The following is a 15,309-nucleotide window of genomic DNA, read 5'->3' on the forward strand; positions in this document are numbered from 1 at the left end:
CCGGGATCGGGAACGGGGGCACCAGGAGAACAACGGGGCTCTAGAGGCGGGAGAGAACGGGAGATGGAGACCGCGGGGGTTGCGCGGAGCATGGAGCGCTGGGGGCTGCGGGGGGCTGCACGGGGGATGGAGGCTGCCCAGAGCCCACATCACCCTGTAGGGAAACATTTAGGGCCCACGGTGGGACCGTGATGACCAATAGGTCCAACAGGTCCCTGTGGTCGTGGAGTTCCAGAAGCAGGGGACAGTGGGAACCTTGGGAGCCCCAGGTATGGACCATGCACTCTGGGTCTCCCTGAGAGCAGGGGAAGGTGATAATCAAGGTGCTTGGGGAGGATCTGGGACAAGAGGGGACCTGTGCACAACGACACCTGGAACACAGCCATTGGTGGCCAAGGGATGTAGGGAGTCCTGGAGAGTGGGGCCGTGAAGGACAAAGGGCTTGGGAGTATGCAGGAACAAAAGCACGGATGACAAGGGACCTGAGGGTCCTCTGGGGCGTGGGAACGTGTGGGAACTCTAGAGTTCCCTTCCTCAGTACTCGTTTGGTATCAGTTTAACTGATTTTTTGCCCACATCTAGGGATGTAACAGCCTCCACTCCCATGCTGCCTGAGGCAACTGCGCAGGACATACCGTCCCAAACTGGCCCTTATCAAAATATCCCCATGGGGAACTCCTGAGGACCCCATCACCTTCTCTCAGAGGGTTTGGTTCCTCAGCACCTGTGTTGAGTCAGGTATCTCAGAGCTCCTCTTACTGCCCCTCAGCCAGCCACAGTGGCCAACAGACCCCTCTGCCTCAGGGCACATTTTTTCTGCTGGGCCATGGGGTGCCTTGAGAGCAGCCACAGGCAGCTCATCCTACAAACAGCTGCTGTGGGGCTGGAGAAATGTCTGCTCATACTGACATTCATCCCTGGTACATCCATTTTAACAGCTTGTCCCAGGCTTTTTGGATGGCAACCAGATTTCAGCTGATTTCAACCTTCCCGCTGAGTCACCACGAGTTCTGCATCCAGGCTGCATTCGCCTTTTCACCTCAAAGACAGGAAAAGCCCATGATGTCAGGGAGCTCAGGGACTCTTAAATCCCTCAACTAGGAGCCAGCCCCTCACCTAGCACTTCGATGGGAGCAGTTCTTCCCTGCCTTCAGCGCTGCTTTTCCTCCTCTTCTGTGGGTCCAGCAGCCAAGGGGTTTTCCCTGAACTGGTCAGAGATGAGATAGTGTTGGTTCTGATCTTCCTGACATTGCACACATTTAAACCCCCTCCTCCTCCTTCAGTTGCCAGGGGTTTGTATGGGAATAACTTATTTTTCAAGCTTGGGATGTATCTTCTCCTCAGCAGTCACACCTTAAAGTGGAGAGGCAGAGGGGGCCAGAACTGCTGAACCCATGGATGCCATTGATGGCAAGAGGGAGGTGGCAGGACTAGGCACTGGGACCTTTCATTTTCCCTGTCTCTGGAAAGAAACCTGGAAAGATTTCATGGAAAAGACATAGACCATAAAACTCCAACACAAATGCTCCAGCATGACTCTGTTCCCCCGCAAAGTTCCTGTTGCGATGGGGCCATGGCAGAGGCGAGCTGGGACCCGTAACCCTGTTGCAGGTAGCTTTGCACTCCTTGACCACCCTTCCCACAGTGGCACCCAGTGCTGGCAGTGCCACGAGGACCCGTCCCGTGGTGGGCAGCTGGTGGTGGACAGAGCACACAGCTGCCATCAGCAGAGAGGTGACCAGCATGGGAAGCAGAGGTCTGAAAGCAAGCCCCGAGGCAGGGCAGGGTTTGACACGCGTCTGACGGCTCCAGGCTGCATCCTGTGCTGCACACAGGGCTGATGTGGGGGCAGGAGGAGAAGCAGCCTGGGGCAGGTGTGCTGGCTGCCCATGCTGGCTGTGCAGGGGAGCAGTGAGATCGATGTGCCTCCATCAAAGGGCTTCACGGGCATCGGGTACCAGCCCGAGGCACAGGCAGTCCAGTGATGATGTGCAGAGAAGTCACAGCTAAATTTAGCCTCATTTGTGCGTGAGTGTGATGTTTTTCTTCTTGCCCTTAAATAAAAACATTGTTTGGAGCCAGTGGCTGCTGGTTCTGCTTTGCTCAGCCCTAGACCTTGGATGGGTTGTTTCAGTCAAGCTTTTCAAAAGAGGGAGAAACTAGAATTAGAAGTTGGTGAGACATATCCCAAAGACCTGTTTCCAAAAATGCTCAGCAGCCATTTCCCAGAATCCAGCAGTGCACACAAAGCAGTGAGAGTGTGATTTTGGTGGCTGTGAGGATGTGCTGGTGCTGAGGGAGAGGTGTCTTCCAGGTAAAGCTGCTCCATGGCCATGGGATCACACGCTGGAGCCCTGACCACAGTGAGGGCTGTCTTGGGCTTGAGGCAGCAGCGCTGTTGGTGATGGGCCCCATCCTGCATCCCACCTTGGCTGGAACCCCACCCCTAAGGCAGGCACAATCTGCCCCAGCCTTACATCCACAGGGCAGCTAAAGGCCCACACCTTGTTGACTACAAAATAACCAGAGCCAGAATGGCAGCAGGGCAATCAGATCTCGGGTGCCACAAAAGAGACACCTCAAACCCTGTCCAGAGGTCCCAGATTGCTGCCAGGATGGGTTGGTGCCCCCAGAACTGCTGGGCTTCACATAGGACAAGGTGGGGCTGCACTGTGGCACTGCCTGTGTGTGAGCTCAGGGCTGGGGCTGTGGGCAGGGACAGGGACAGGGGACAGGCAGGAGCCAGCCCTGCTGCTCCACATCCTGACACCACGCATTCCAGTGAAGCTGAATGAGAAGGTAAAATCCTGCAGGGAGCTCAGCATCCTCTCCCTGCAACACAGCCCACGGGGCCAGGACGGGAGCAGAGGCTCCGTGACCTGGCACAGGGCAGAGCCGTGCTGTGCCCTGTGTGCCCCACAAAGCATGCGCTGGGGCTGGCGAGCTGCCCGTCCCCCCCGGCTGCCTCCTGCCCTCCAAACACAGGGCTGCCAGTAATTTTCCATCCTGGCTGTGAGCTCTGCCCTAACGAGATGTTCTCCTATGTCCCTCTAATAGAGCTGGGCCCCATTCAAGTTTCTCTGTTCATTCAGATGCTGAGTCCCCCTCCCATTTTGCTGCTCAAGCTGCCTACCAGTTCTGCAGGATGGCTGCTCCTCGGAGCCCTTTTCCTCACAGTGCTCACAGCCCCTCTGCCTCAGGGCAATGGGATGATTTTGTCCAAAAGCCAGGAGAAAAAAAAAAAAAAAAAAAAAAAAGACCAGGAACCAGCCAAGAAAAATTGCCATGGCTCAGCTGCACTGGGGCCAGGAACAAGGCAGCCCTGGGGACTTCACCCTCAGCCATTTCCAAAGCTGCCTCTGCACAGGCACCTCTGCTGGAATTGAAGGTCTGGGTCCATCAGCTGCACAGATTGGCCCAGCACATCAGAGTAAAGTTGATTTCCAGAGGAAAGTACCAGGCCCTGGAGCACTGTGCCTCCAGTGCGTGTGCAGCAGCGCGCTGCCTTCAACTCCTTCTCCTTGCAATGAAACCGCTCAACTCTGACCTCAATTTAGGCATTCACTTTGTGGGCCTGAAGAGCCACCCACCACCAGGAGACACCTCTTCTGGAGGGAGAATTCTCTGCCCATGTCTGCAGAGCAGATCCCTCCATCCCTTCCTGCCTCCTCCCAGCCACGGGAGCCGGCAGCGGCACTGCCCGCGCCCACTGTGCTGCTTCTGCCACGGCCTCTTTTGGGAGCCAAGCCAGGCTTTAAATAAATACCTGTCAGCAGAGCCAAGCCGGGGGCTCAGTGACGGCATGTGTGTGTTTAGCAGGTTGATAGGCGTGAGACAGAGCAGAGACAGCAGGGGCTCTCTCCTCGGAGGCCAGAGACTGGCACATTCTCAAAGGCAGCATTAATCAGCATTTTCAACTGCACAGCACCTGTCACAACACAGCAACGTTGCCCACTCTTACCTTCCGTTGGAGAATGGAATAATGCCATTTCCAAGGGCTGACCTCTCTAGCTGAAGCTGCTGTGATGCTCTAGGGGGAGGGTGATGGACTGGGGACACTCAACTTCTGTTGTCAGCTTCCACAGTTCCCCAGTCCCCACCAGCTGCAGCTACCTGCAGTCCCTCCTCCTTGATGGTCAAGAAAGTCCTCACAGAAGCAGCCCAACACCCAGCTCTCTTTGCCTTTCACCCTACCATCCCTCCCCCTGACCTTCTCCTTGGCCCTCAGCTGATCAATACCTCTAGCTCTGATCCATCAATCCTAATGATTTCATCCCACTTCTCACTAATGCACTCTCTTGTTATGCTGCATTTGGGCCATGGACCTGGCAGATGCTGGGAGAGAGGCAGAGGGCTGGCCAAAAGTGTGTCACTGCTGTCCCAGGACAGCACATTGACTCTTTGAAACACCAGCTTCTCTCAATTCCTGAGGCAGGTCTTCATCTCTTCCTCCCACAGCTCTTGGCTCACAGGGCAAGCACAAACCTCCCTCCCTCAGCTCTCCAGCTCCCTGCACACTCATCCTCTCCTTCCCTTTTCAGCCCTGTCCCTTGTAGAAGCCTAAGACAAAACCAAGATGAAGTCCCCAAATTGGTTTGGGGAGAGCTGGAAGCCAGGTGCTGCCCTGGCCTGTGCATCTTCCCACCTCAGGAGCTTTAAATCCAAGCTTTGTATCACCCAGCCCTGGAAAGAGTGGTTTGCACTGGTGGGTGCCAGATACCCACCCAAACCCTCTTCTCTTGGAGTCTCCCTGTGCTCCTGAGTCAGGGTGTTGCCCATCCCGGGGGTAAAATGTCCCCTGACGTGGCTGCTGGCTGTGTGACCATGCTGCTGCTTTACAGCTGATCCTGGCAGGGCTCCTGGAGCCCACCCCACGTGCTGGGGTGCACCAAACCAGGGGCTCCGGCCCATCCTGGCACTGACCTTCGCTGAGAATCCAGTCACACGCAGCCCATCAATAACAAAGTGCAAGATAACAAAATGAGCTGTCACAGCCAATTAACATGCTGGGCTTAATCGGCTTGTGGGATTTCAGGGTGGAGGTGAGGAGCTGGCTGCAGGCTGGAAGGGCCAGAGGGAGGCAGGGTGAGAGGAGTGGGGGGCCAGGGCAGTGCTCCCTGACAGCCATGGGATCATCTCAGGGGTGTGTGGACATCCCAGCCCCAGGCACGGCCAGCAGAGAGGGACAGGCAGCCACGACGTGACCGGTGTCAGACACCCCACACTGGGCTTTAGCCCCAAGGCAGACCCTCTTGCTAGGAGAGCAGCCAGCACAAATGCCAAACCCAAAAGCCTTCCACTTAAAGCCAGGAGGGATCTCAATGGCTGTCACTGAGTGCCTCTCAATTAATTAGCATCCTGCTGATTCTACAATTGAGGCGATTGCTAAGGAGATTAAATTGGTCTCTGCCATAAACCAAATGCTGTTCCCAAGGCCTGATTTGCAGTGATTTTCTTTTCCTCGGGCCTTTTTCCTGCCCTGTTGACTCAGCTGAAGCCCCGGCGCGCTGGGTGCAGTCAGGACACAGCAAAGCTCCAGAGATGAGGGTGGGACCACTCAGTTAAATGTCACAGCCCGCCCGGGGAGGGCTCACTCGGAGGATGCTGTGTGAATCCAGAGCGGTGCTGGGCGAACAGAGCCTGCCCATCCAGGGAGGCCGTGATCTGTTCACCCCATTCCGCCTGCATCAGCAGGGACAGACTTGGCCAGCCAGCCAGAGCTGCATTTGTGCACCTGAGAGCCCAAACTGAAAGGAAAAATAACAGCTCAGCCTCCAGGCAGAGATTAGTAAATCCACCACGACTGCAGTGAACCCTGCTGATCTGGTGCAAACTTGGAGTAACCCCAAATGCACAGGGGCAGTAGAGCAGAGCACAGCCCTGCCCAGGAGGCCTGGCTCCACTCCATCAGCACTCCTTGGGTCTCCACCAGCACAGCTGAGGAGAGGAAGGACTTTTCTCTGGAAGCCTTTGCAAAGGGTTTGACTCCCACAGTTGGTTTGTTGGTGCTGCCCAGGGACTGTACTTGGCTCGTTCCCTCACCCCAGCAGAGAAACAGCCACTCAGCCACCCATGGACACAAAGAGCACTTAGAAAAGGGGCTGCAGGATGTCAACTAAAGAGCCAAAAACCTGCAATTCTTGTATTTGTGATGTGAAGGCAAGAAACTCATCTTAAATCCTTGCTGTGATGGGAGCCTGTCTGCAAAGAAACACCCACCCTGCCCAGGATGGTCCCACAGCAAGTGAAAGAGGCACATGTCAGAGCTGCTTTGATTGTACTTTGATTACTGCATCTGCTTCCCTGCTTCCCACCCTGTGCATCGCTGCCAAGTCCCACAGCCACCTCCTCACTCCATTTTTCTCTAATGCCTGAGGGAAAAAAAAGCCACTCTACATCCTAAGCATTTGGCAGTTTCTTGATCTCAAGTCAGGGAGGAAATTGTGTTTTATGCTCAGCAAGGGTTTGTAAGGGTTTGTCACAATCCTCCTCTGCTCTACCTGAGGAGAACCCAGGGTCCTCGAGGGACCAACAGGACAGCTAGAGACAACCTGTCCTACAAGCCACACAAGCTGAGAGTCCAGTTTTCAACCTCCACTTGATTTCTGCCACCCTTCTTTTTGTATCGCAGCATCACAACCGAAATGGAGCAGCACCATCATGACCCTCAGGAGACATCTCCTTGCAACTGCCCATTTCTAGGCAGAGAAATCCAAGGAGGCTAAGTCTGGGACTGTCTTTAGGTTTGCAGATTCTCAAGCTCATCTGCAGGCAAACTGGGATTCCTTATTCCATGTCCCTCTATGCTCCTCACCCCCAAACCCTGCTCAGCCCAGCTGCTGCCTGTGCCTTGCCTCAACCCAGCAGCAGAAAAGCAGCTTTTCTCCTACAGGAGAGATTTCTGTAGGAATAATTGGGAATCCCAGAGAAGGTACATTTTCCCCAAGGTGTGGGGGAGCACTGCAAAGAGCTGCAGCTGTAAACCCTCTCACAAAGGCTAACGAAAGGCAATGGACCAGCGTGTCCTGCCAATCCAGATAGAAAGGATACTGAGGCTGCTGGCACTGCTTGGCAGCCTGCCACGAGGAATAACTCTTCAAAAATAGAAGCACGCTAATCTGAGGAACCTGCTGGTATTGTCAATGACATTAATGAAGTGTTTGGAAAACCAGAACAAATGCCTTGGCTTTTTGGGGCTGTGCCCCTTGTAATTTTCCACACCAGCTGAGGAGTGTTCTGGCAACAGCACAGTGCTCTTGGTGCTGTCCTGCTCCCCAGAGCAGAGCAAGGAGTGGGCTCTGGGGGCTCCCAGCAAGCCTGGCCAGCTCTCAGGGAAGAGGCTCCCCCAAGCAATTTCCAATGGGAAACAAAGCCCATCAAGCAGACTGAGTGTGCCCAGGGGAAGTGGAAGCTTTTCCTCCTTCTTGTTTTCATTCCTTGTCTCAAGCCCCCTCCGGGTTCTTTTTCACCACCATGGTCAGGGCCCACGGGATGGCAAACTTCTCCCTGGCAGAAGGGTTTTGGATTCCACAGCTTTCTCACCACTTCCCTCTTCTGCAGCAGTCAGTAATCCTTCATTTTCACAGCCAACCATGACATCCACTCTAATCTCTATCCATGCTCTTAATCTAGGACAAGATAGCACAACCTACCAAACCCAGATTTCAATTAAAATTGTGAACAAAGCTTTTGTTGTAGCTGGTTACCCAAAAACCAGTAGAAAATCACCAGCTGAAGATCAGAACAGCTTGTGCTCCTAACTCAGCCAGGTACCACTGTGTCTCTCATAAAAATAATATGTGGTGTTACAGTATGTCAGTTCCCAGAACACTTCTTGTTGCTGCTCAAATTTTGCCCTATTTTTTCACTTGATTGCAATGAAAACATTTGTGGCAATACTGTAAAACGTGTCTGTGGACTGCTTTGTTGTAAACATCAGCAGTCCTTCAGTTTAAAAGCTGAAGGACATGAGGAGAAATAAAACTTAAAAGTCCTTTTCAGACCTTTCCCAGGTAGTTCTGTAATGAAGATTTATTGTACCATTCTGAATACACACAAGTTCAAACTCCTCTAATTTAAAGCTTGCTGCAGTGCCATGGAAAAGGACTGCTGTGTTCACAAAAAGTAAAGAGCACTCCCGTACTTCTGGACAGAAAAAAACTAACCAAGATTTACTGACCCAATACTGTAATTTAAAATTACAGGATCAGGGTTTTTTTAAGGGTCCTAAACCTAAACTAGAAGTGGCATTGCCTTCTTACAAAAAGCCAGTGACATTGAAGACTGCTTCAGAGATTTTTTTCTCCCTGCTCTGAAGGCTGTTGCACGAAATGTTGGCAAGTGAGCAACTTTCTGCTGAAAAATGTTCTTACAAATGCAAGAAAATTAGCTTGGATAGTCACCAAAACCAGTCCAGAAATTGATGGAACTCATGATTTTGGTTATAAACCAGCTACATCCCAAAGCCAACATCTCAGTAAAATAGTATTTCTAATTGAAAGATGCTTCTTGTCACAGATGGACTTCAACCTGCTCCCCTTGCAGCATTGATCACAGCTCTGCCACAGTACATGAAGCATTTGCCACAATGCCTGGAGCAGCAGGATCTGGATAGAGACAGCAATTCCCACCTCCCACCACCACCACAACAAAGTTGAGGTAACACAGTCATCTTATGTTCCTAAAAATGCAATTCATCAAAGCTATAGTTCATTGATTGGCTGGCAGGGTCTCTGCCACAACCTGTTCAAGCTGCCAGTCCCCACCGGGGCTAAGTGAGACAGGAACTATTTCTACACTGGTATAACTGCACGAGTTAGCTCCTGACAACATTATCTGTAAGAGCAGAGGGATTATCTCTCATGGCCACTCTTTTGTAGAGAACTGGACTTTCCCATTTGATTTTTCTGCTGCGGCGCAATTAACAACAGACTTTTCACATTACGAGTGCTCCCTTACAGAACATTTATTCAGCATAAAAATCCAGAAATGGACAACTGACAAAAGCATAAGCCATTACGTGCCATTAAGCCATTAAGTGCAGCAGCATTTCATCCTGCACATACTTAAAATACTTTGTCAGGCAAGCTTCCAACTAGTCTCCTGTGGCAGGACAGCTGGCCCTGCGCAGCTGAGGGGCAGGCACCAGGGTAATTGTGAAGGCACAACACTGTCCCCTCTCACCACCTGCACAGGCTGAGCATGAACAGCTCTGGCCAAGGAATGGCCCTTTGTGCTCGAGGTCTTGTTTGAAGCATCCAGTATCCAGAGGAGCCTCTGCAAGTCCAGTAAGAGCTCCTCTGACACTTGGATCTTGCTGTCACCTCCCAGGGATGCCCACAGAAGTGGAAGTACTCAGCAGCATCAGGATCCAGCTCCTCTGCTTAGGTTCTCAAGGTTCTCCTCCTACAGAGGCATAGAAGCACCTGTAAGATGTCTACTGCTGTCTACTGCTCCCAAAGGACAACCACCCTGATGACTGCAGGGACTAAGTCCTACAGAGATAACCATGTCTTCTGTCTCCAGTCCAATGGGACTTGAGATGATCTAGGTTTAAGGGCATCCACAGGGGATGATAACCACTGTGCTGTTGAACAAATCCCAAATCCAGTCACTCCTACTGGCAAGGATGACATTTACCCAGGATCATTTTCCTAGATTCATTTGGATGGATCAGAAGGAAGAAAACTCAGTTCATTTGCTCTGTCCCTTCTACTAACCAGATTTAGAAATCAGAAGAATTTCTCATGGAGAAACAAATATTTCAAAGGTCGATAATGGGGCAGAGTTTCCATTAAAGTTTCTGCTTTTGATTTGGTCCAGACTTTATTCTTTGCTGCCTTGTTTCCTCCCCTGTATAACACCCATCACAGAGACACATCCAGCACAAAAGCCACAGGCATTAAACAAGAACACTCTTTACTAAACAGCACCAAGGTCACAAGGGCCAGAAAGGGAGACAGAGGACAAAGCAGCACTTTGTGCAGAGACCTGAGCAGCCACTTGCTCTGTGGGTTTGAGGTATTTCTCTCCAGGGCACTGGCACTGTGTACAGGAGTCAGCAAAGGAAAACATTCCTGCCTCACAAAGAGCACCTGTTCCACCTCAGTGTATAAGAAATGAAAAAAAATTATCGCTGTATCACATTTTTTCCACATCACTGGGGCTCTCTAAAGAACAGGGAACCTGGAAACAGCTGTTCATAGAATCAACAGGTGTTTCCAGGAGGTTAGGAAGGACAAGATGAAATACATAAATTACACTTCTTTCCAGATCTGGTATTGTAAATATCAATTTGGAGCAATAATTAGTATTTATTACCCTTTTAGAAAAGCCTTTCAGCCACCTAGCAAACACCTTGGCTGCAACTCCTCAGGAGTGCTACAGGTAAGCTCTAAGGCTGTTCAGTGGTGTGATCTAATTTTTATACCCTTGCCCTCTGCCTTTAAAATTTTCACTAGTCTTATCCAAAGCTGTTACAGAGAAGAATTCCCATTAATGGACAGGGAGCCTGTCCTTCCTTAAATTGATTCATTTTTCTCTTCTAGGACAGGCTGTAAATCTGCGTCCCGCACTGTAACTTTACGTTCTTCAGGCTTTTAACCATCCACTTCCGTGAGCTTTCTCTTCCCATAGTTCTGCACCAGAGTGGAAGCTGTGATTTGAGAAGCCTGTCCCTTTTCCCAGCACTGGAAGTCGTTCAGCCCTTTCTGGCCCACTTGAAAGAGAGCCCGTTCCAGCTCATCCAGCCGAGCCACCAGCGCAGACGTGTCCTCGTTGTAGGCGTTCTGAGAGGAGTCCATGATGCGGCGGAAACGGGCAATGAACGTCTGAAGAGAACAAACAGAGTCACTGACAGGTAACACAGAGCCACCCCCAGCTCAAACCTGGAGGCCTGAGCTTTCAAAACTGAAAAGCCAAAGGTTTAGGCTCCTGTTCACAACGAGCCAAGGGTCTGCAAACAGAACAGCGCTTGTTAAGCTTGGCTACAAAGACAGAACCGCTTCATGCCTGAGCTGGGACATCAAATGCCTGACACCAGATGGGAAGCAAACACAGAATTGGATTTTGGCTGCTTCCTCACAACTGACTTGAGGAGACCACAGGATACAACACAATTATGATCTATTCTGTCTCACTTCTCAAGCAATCATTGCTTTAGAGCAGGAGGAATGAATCTCATGCCACAGCAGCTGCTGCAGGAACATGCAAGCTGCAAGTTGTGAATGTCCTGGAAGTTAAGTCAAATTGCTGCTGCAAAGCATTCGGTGTGCTAGAAAAACACTTAACCATGAAAAAGGTAAAAAAACAAACCAATCTACAACTTATAAATAGCATAACTATGAAAAGCTAAGCAAAAAGACGTATTTAAGGTATTTTATTTTCATCTCTATCTTTGCTTTCGGGAACTGGAAAAAAAGGGTCAAAACTCTTTGAAAACTGTGCACTGTTATTTCAGAAGCTGATTTTAGAATCATCAGAGCTTACAGGACAAATATATTATAAATTAGTAACTGTCATTTTGACTTTGTTACACTTCCCATTCATAGTTCCAGAATATTTTGGAGCAGGTTTTTAAGTCAGCACAACTCCCCTCTTGTTTGCTTTTAAAAAGAGAAATCAAACCTGGCATGCTTTGATGTTTTTGTCAATAAGTAATGAGTTCTACTGTAGCTTTTTTTCCTAAGATGTCCATTAGCAGAAAGAGAAAAGATAAGAAAAGGCGTGGGCACCTCCTCAATGCACAAAACACATGTTCAGTGGACAACTCCAAGAAAGCAGCAGCACTTAAAAGCCTCTCTGCATCAGCCTTAATGTAAAGCACAGAGAAAGGAAAAAAATGCAATAAAAATCATCCCAGCCCACTTAGAGACCTGGCTGAAGAGATCTCAGAGCTGTTAGTGGTTATGTTTAAAAGCTCAAGAAGACTGAAGTCTGGAAACAGACAAAGATGACATCTATTTTTTAAAAGAGAAAGGGGAGATGGAGAGGGAGAAAGGAAGAGTCAGGGAATTATAAATCCATCAGCATCAATTCCTGGAAGCATACTGAAACGAAGAAGCAATACAGAAACTTCTGCAAGACAATAAAAGAATCATGGACAGCCATCATGGACTTGCCAAGAAGAAACTCCCAGAGCCCAGACTGGTTTCCTGCTAGGGCAGGATGCCAGGCCTTGCACAGGCAGGAAAAGCAGCAGAGAGGTATCTGTCACAGGGCGTTTGTGGAAGATTTAGCCAGACCACCCAAAGATGGTCAGGAGAGACAGCCACCATCCACAGCTCCTGTCAGGATGGAAGAACACACTGAGTGGAGTTCCACTGGCGTCCCTGTGGAACCAACTACTGCTTGAGATGTCAATTAATGAGATAACTAGAGGAATAGAAGTTGTGCTTATTAAATCAGCAAGCAACATGCAGGAGAAGGGATGATTAAGGCATGTTGAAGAGCAGAACTCTTAATTTATAACAATCCTGACCAATTAGAAAGATGGTGTGAAAACAATAGGATTTTCATTCACCCAGGGCTAACAGAAGGTTTTACATTGAGGCAGAAATAGTACAAAGTCAGGAAATTATTTGTTCGCAGATGCAACTTGTACCATCCCACTGTGGACTGCAGACCAAACACAGATCCATGTGACTGCATCGTGACAAACCAGATGCTGCACCCAGATGAGCCAAGAGCATCACAGCCACGCAGAACTCACAAAGAAATCCTTTTGTTTTCATCAGCACAAGTCCTGAGCATGAGACTATACTGCAGATCCACTGGAGAGGCACCAGCAGTGCACAATGAGGGCAATCAGAGGTTAGGAAGCATGACCTATAGAGAAATATCAAATGAACTGGGACTGCTGCAGGAAGGAAGAGAATAATCTGTCGCCGGCATTTACTTTGTATGAGACAAACAGAACAGAGCTTGCATTGCTGTGAAGGAGCTTTGGTTCAGACATTGGAACAAACCTCCTAAGATGAGGCTGGCGAGGCACTACAAGAGATTGCCCAGAGCAGTGTGAGGCCTCTGCTTTAGAGAGATTTAAAGACAGGTATAGTTAAATAATCTTGCATCTGTTCTAGTCCTGTTTTACAGGATTTTATGAAATACCATCTTTACAGTGTGAAAACACCAAGCTAAAATTACACTCCTGGATGCTCAGCAGAGGCTTCCAGCACCAGCCTGTGCAACTGCCAAGAGGGTCATCCGTATTCAATCCAGAAGTCATTTGGACTAAAACAGGATATCTTCCTGAAGACTGCTAAGCAGCTGGGAACAAAAGCAAGACAGAAAAATGCAAATCTAAATTTCAAGACCTGATTCAGATACTTGCCTGCAAGACAGTCTGAGCTATCTCTGGATTCTCTGGATTCTCAAAATTCAGGAGCTGTGAGCCAAATCCATAGTAGTAGGGCCCCATTTTATGCAGATCAACCACATTGGCATCAGCACTGAACACCGTCCTCCAGGCTTCCTTGTAAATCTTTGGCAGTTCCACAGAGATGATTCTCCTTTTGCTGTCATGCAGCCCTTTAGCAAGCCACAGAGGGATTTCCAGCTTTGATCCCTGGAGGAACGAGAGAAGCCAAAAGTTATCCTTGCCATCAAAGTACACCTGAAACATCCCCAAAGACAGAGTGAACTTTATTAAAGAAGATCCAGCATTACAAAAAGTCTATTTTGTTTACAGGAACAGGTCTTTGTTTCAGGTCTTTTGTGACCGTAGCATAAACCAGGCACACTTTAGAGGCGTTATTATCTCAAGACTCAGAAAGTGGACTTCTCGGTTTAATAATTGTCAGGTTATGAAACAGCGAGAGAAGAAAAAGACGGAAAAACCAAACCAGCAAAGCACATATAATAAAAGCAAAAATAACTTTTGAGAAAGTAGCGGAGAGCATCACTGCAGTGACCACGGAGAGAGGGCGGCCGCGGCTGGGAGGAACGACAGGAGGTGGGGGCGAGGCGGCGGCCCCGGGGCAGAGCCCCCTGTGCTCCGTCCCCTCCCGAAAGCGACAGTCCCGTGTCCCGTACCCCGTGTCCCGTACCCGTGTCCCGTACCCCGTGTCCCGTACCCCGTGTCCCGTACCCCGTGTCCCGCGTCCCCTCCTCCGTTACCTCAGGGATGGACTCGGCGCTGCCGGCGCCCTGCCCCATCAACACGGCCAGGCGCGGCAGCGTGCTCTCGGCGCGCCCCGGCAGCTTCTCCTGCGACATCAGGATATCGTCCAGCGAGAGGAAATTCTCCTCCGTGCCCAGCCCGGGGCCCACGGGGAAATACGCCTCGGACATGGCCGGGCCAGGCTCCCGCCAGCCCGTGAGGCGCAGCCCGCCACCGGCACCGCGCATGCGCCGAGCCCGCCCCGCGCCCGGCCCACTGAGGGGGGAGCGGGAGTGGGAGCGGGGTCTGGGATCGAGGATCGGGAACCGGATCGTGGATCGGGATCGGGATCGGGATCGGGATCGGGATCGGGATCGGGATCGGGATCGGGATGGGATCGAGATCGGGAGCGCGGAGCGGTGATCGGCACCGCGGCTGCCCACCGCCGGGGCTCCGCAGCCGGTCCCGTCCGTCCCCCCGCGGAGCAGCCCGAGCTGCGTTACCGAGGGGTCTGGGGCTCGTATCAGGATAGGACAGGGTGGATGAACACACACTGAGATTGGGTTTTGCGGCGAAAGTCCTCGCTGTGAGAGTGCTGGGGCCTGGGCACAGGGTGCCCAGAGAAGCTGTGGATGCCCCATCCCTCAAGTGTCCAAGGCCGGGTCGGACGGGGTTTGGAGCAGCCGGGGACAGCGGAAGGTGTCCCTGCCCATGGCAGGGCGTGGAACAGGAGAGCTCCAAGGTCCCTTCCAGCACCAAACTCTCCCGGGATCTCTGCTTGCGGCAGGGCAGGCTGGGCACGGCTGCCCTGTCCCCCTGAGCCCCGCTGGGGATGCAGGGCCTGGCCCCTCAGGAGAGCTTTCCAAAGGCAGGGATGTTTCCCTGAGCTCCGGCACCTCCATCCGCACCCGCGGGCGGTTTATGGAAAGCCGAGGGAATGCTGCCCGTGTGCTTGGTGGTGCCCGAGTTTCCCCTTGGCGATTACGGACGTGGCTCTCCCCGCAGAGCGCAGGATCAGGCTGGTGGATGTGGCTGTGCTGAGCAGGCAGAAGGCAGTGCAAATGAGCTGTGTATACCTTGCGTTTCAAGGGGAGGCTACAGCCCAAAGTAATTTATTTTAGTGCTGTAATCAGAGAATCAAGTCATGTTTTGATGGCAGAATCAACTACCCTGTGCTGAATTCTGGGTTTGGTTGTATAAAGATAAAAGCG

The 15,309-nt window shown here is 51.1% G+C and overlaps 1 protein-coding gene across 1 annotated transcript; it reads right to left on the minus strand.

Moving 5' to 3' along the window:
* Window positions 1-9,901: 9,901 nt before the first annotated feature.
* On the minus strand, window positions 9,902-14,329 carry GINS3 (GINS complex subunit 3). The gene is made up of 3 exons (XM_040075757.1): window positions 14,116-14,329; window positions 13,331-13,564; window positions 9,902-10,829 (listed from the first exon to the last, which is right to left on the minus strand). The coding sequence occupies exons 1-3, from the start codon at window positions 14,287-14,289 to the stop codon at window positions 10,599-10,601; spliced, it is 639 nt and encodes a 212-aa protein (XP_039931691.1). The 5' UTR covers window positions 14,290-14,329; the 3' UTR covers window positions 9,902-10,598.
* Window positions 14,330-15,309: the final 980 nt, after the last annotated feature.

Source organism: Hirundo rustica, chromosome 11, assembly GCF_015227805.2.
Source record: "Hirundo rustica isolate bHirRus1 chromosome 11, bHirRus1.pri.v3, whole genome shotgun sequence".
Classification (NCBI taxonomy): Eukaryota; Metazoa; Chordata; class Aves; order Passeriformes; family Hirundinidae; genus Hirundo; species Hirundo rustica.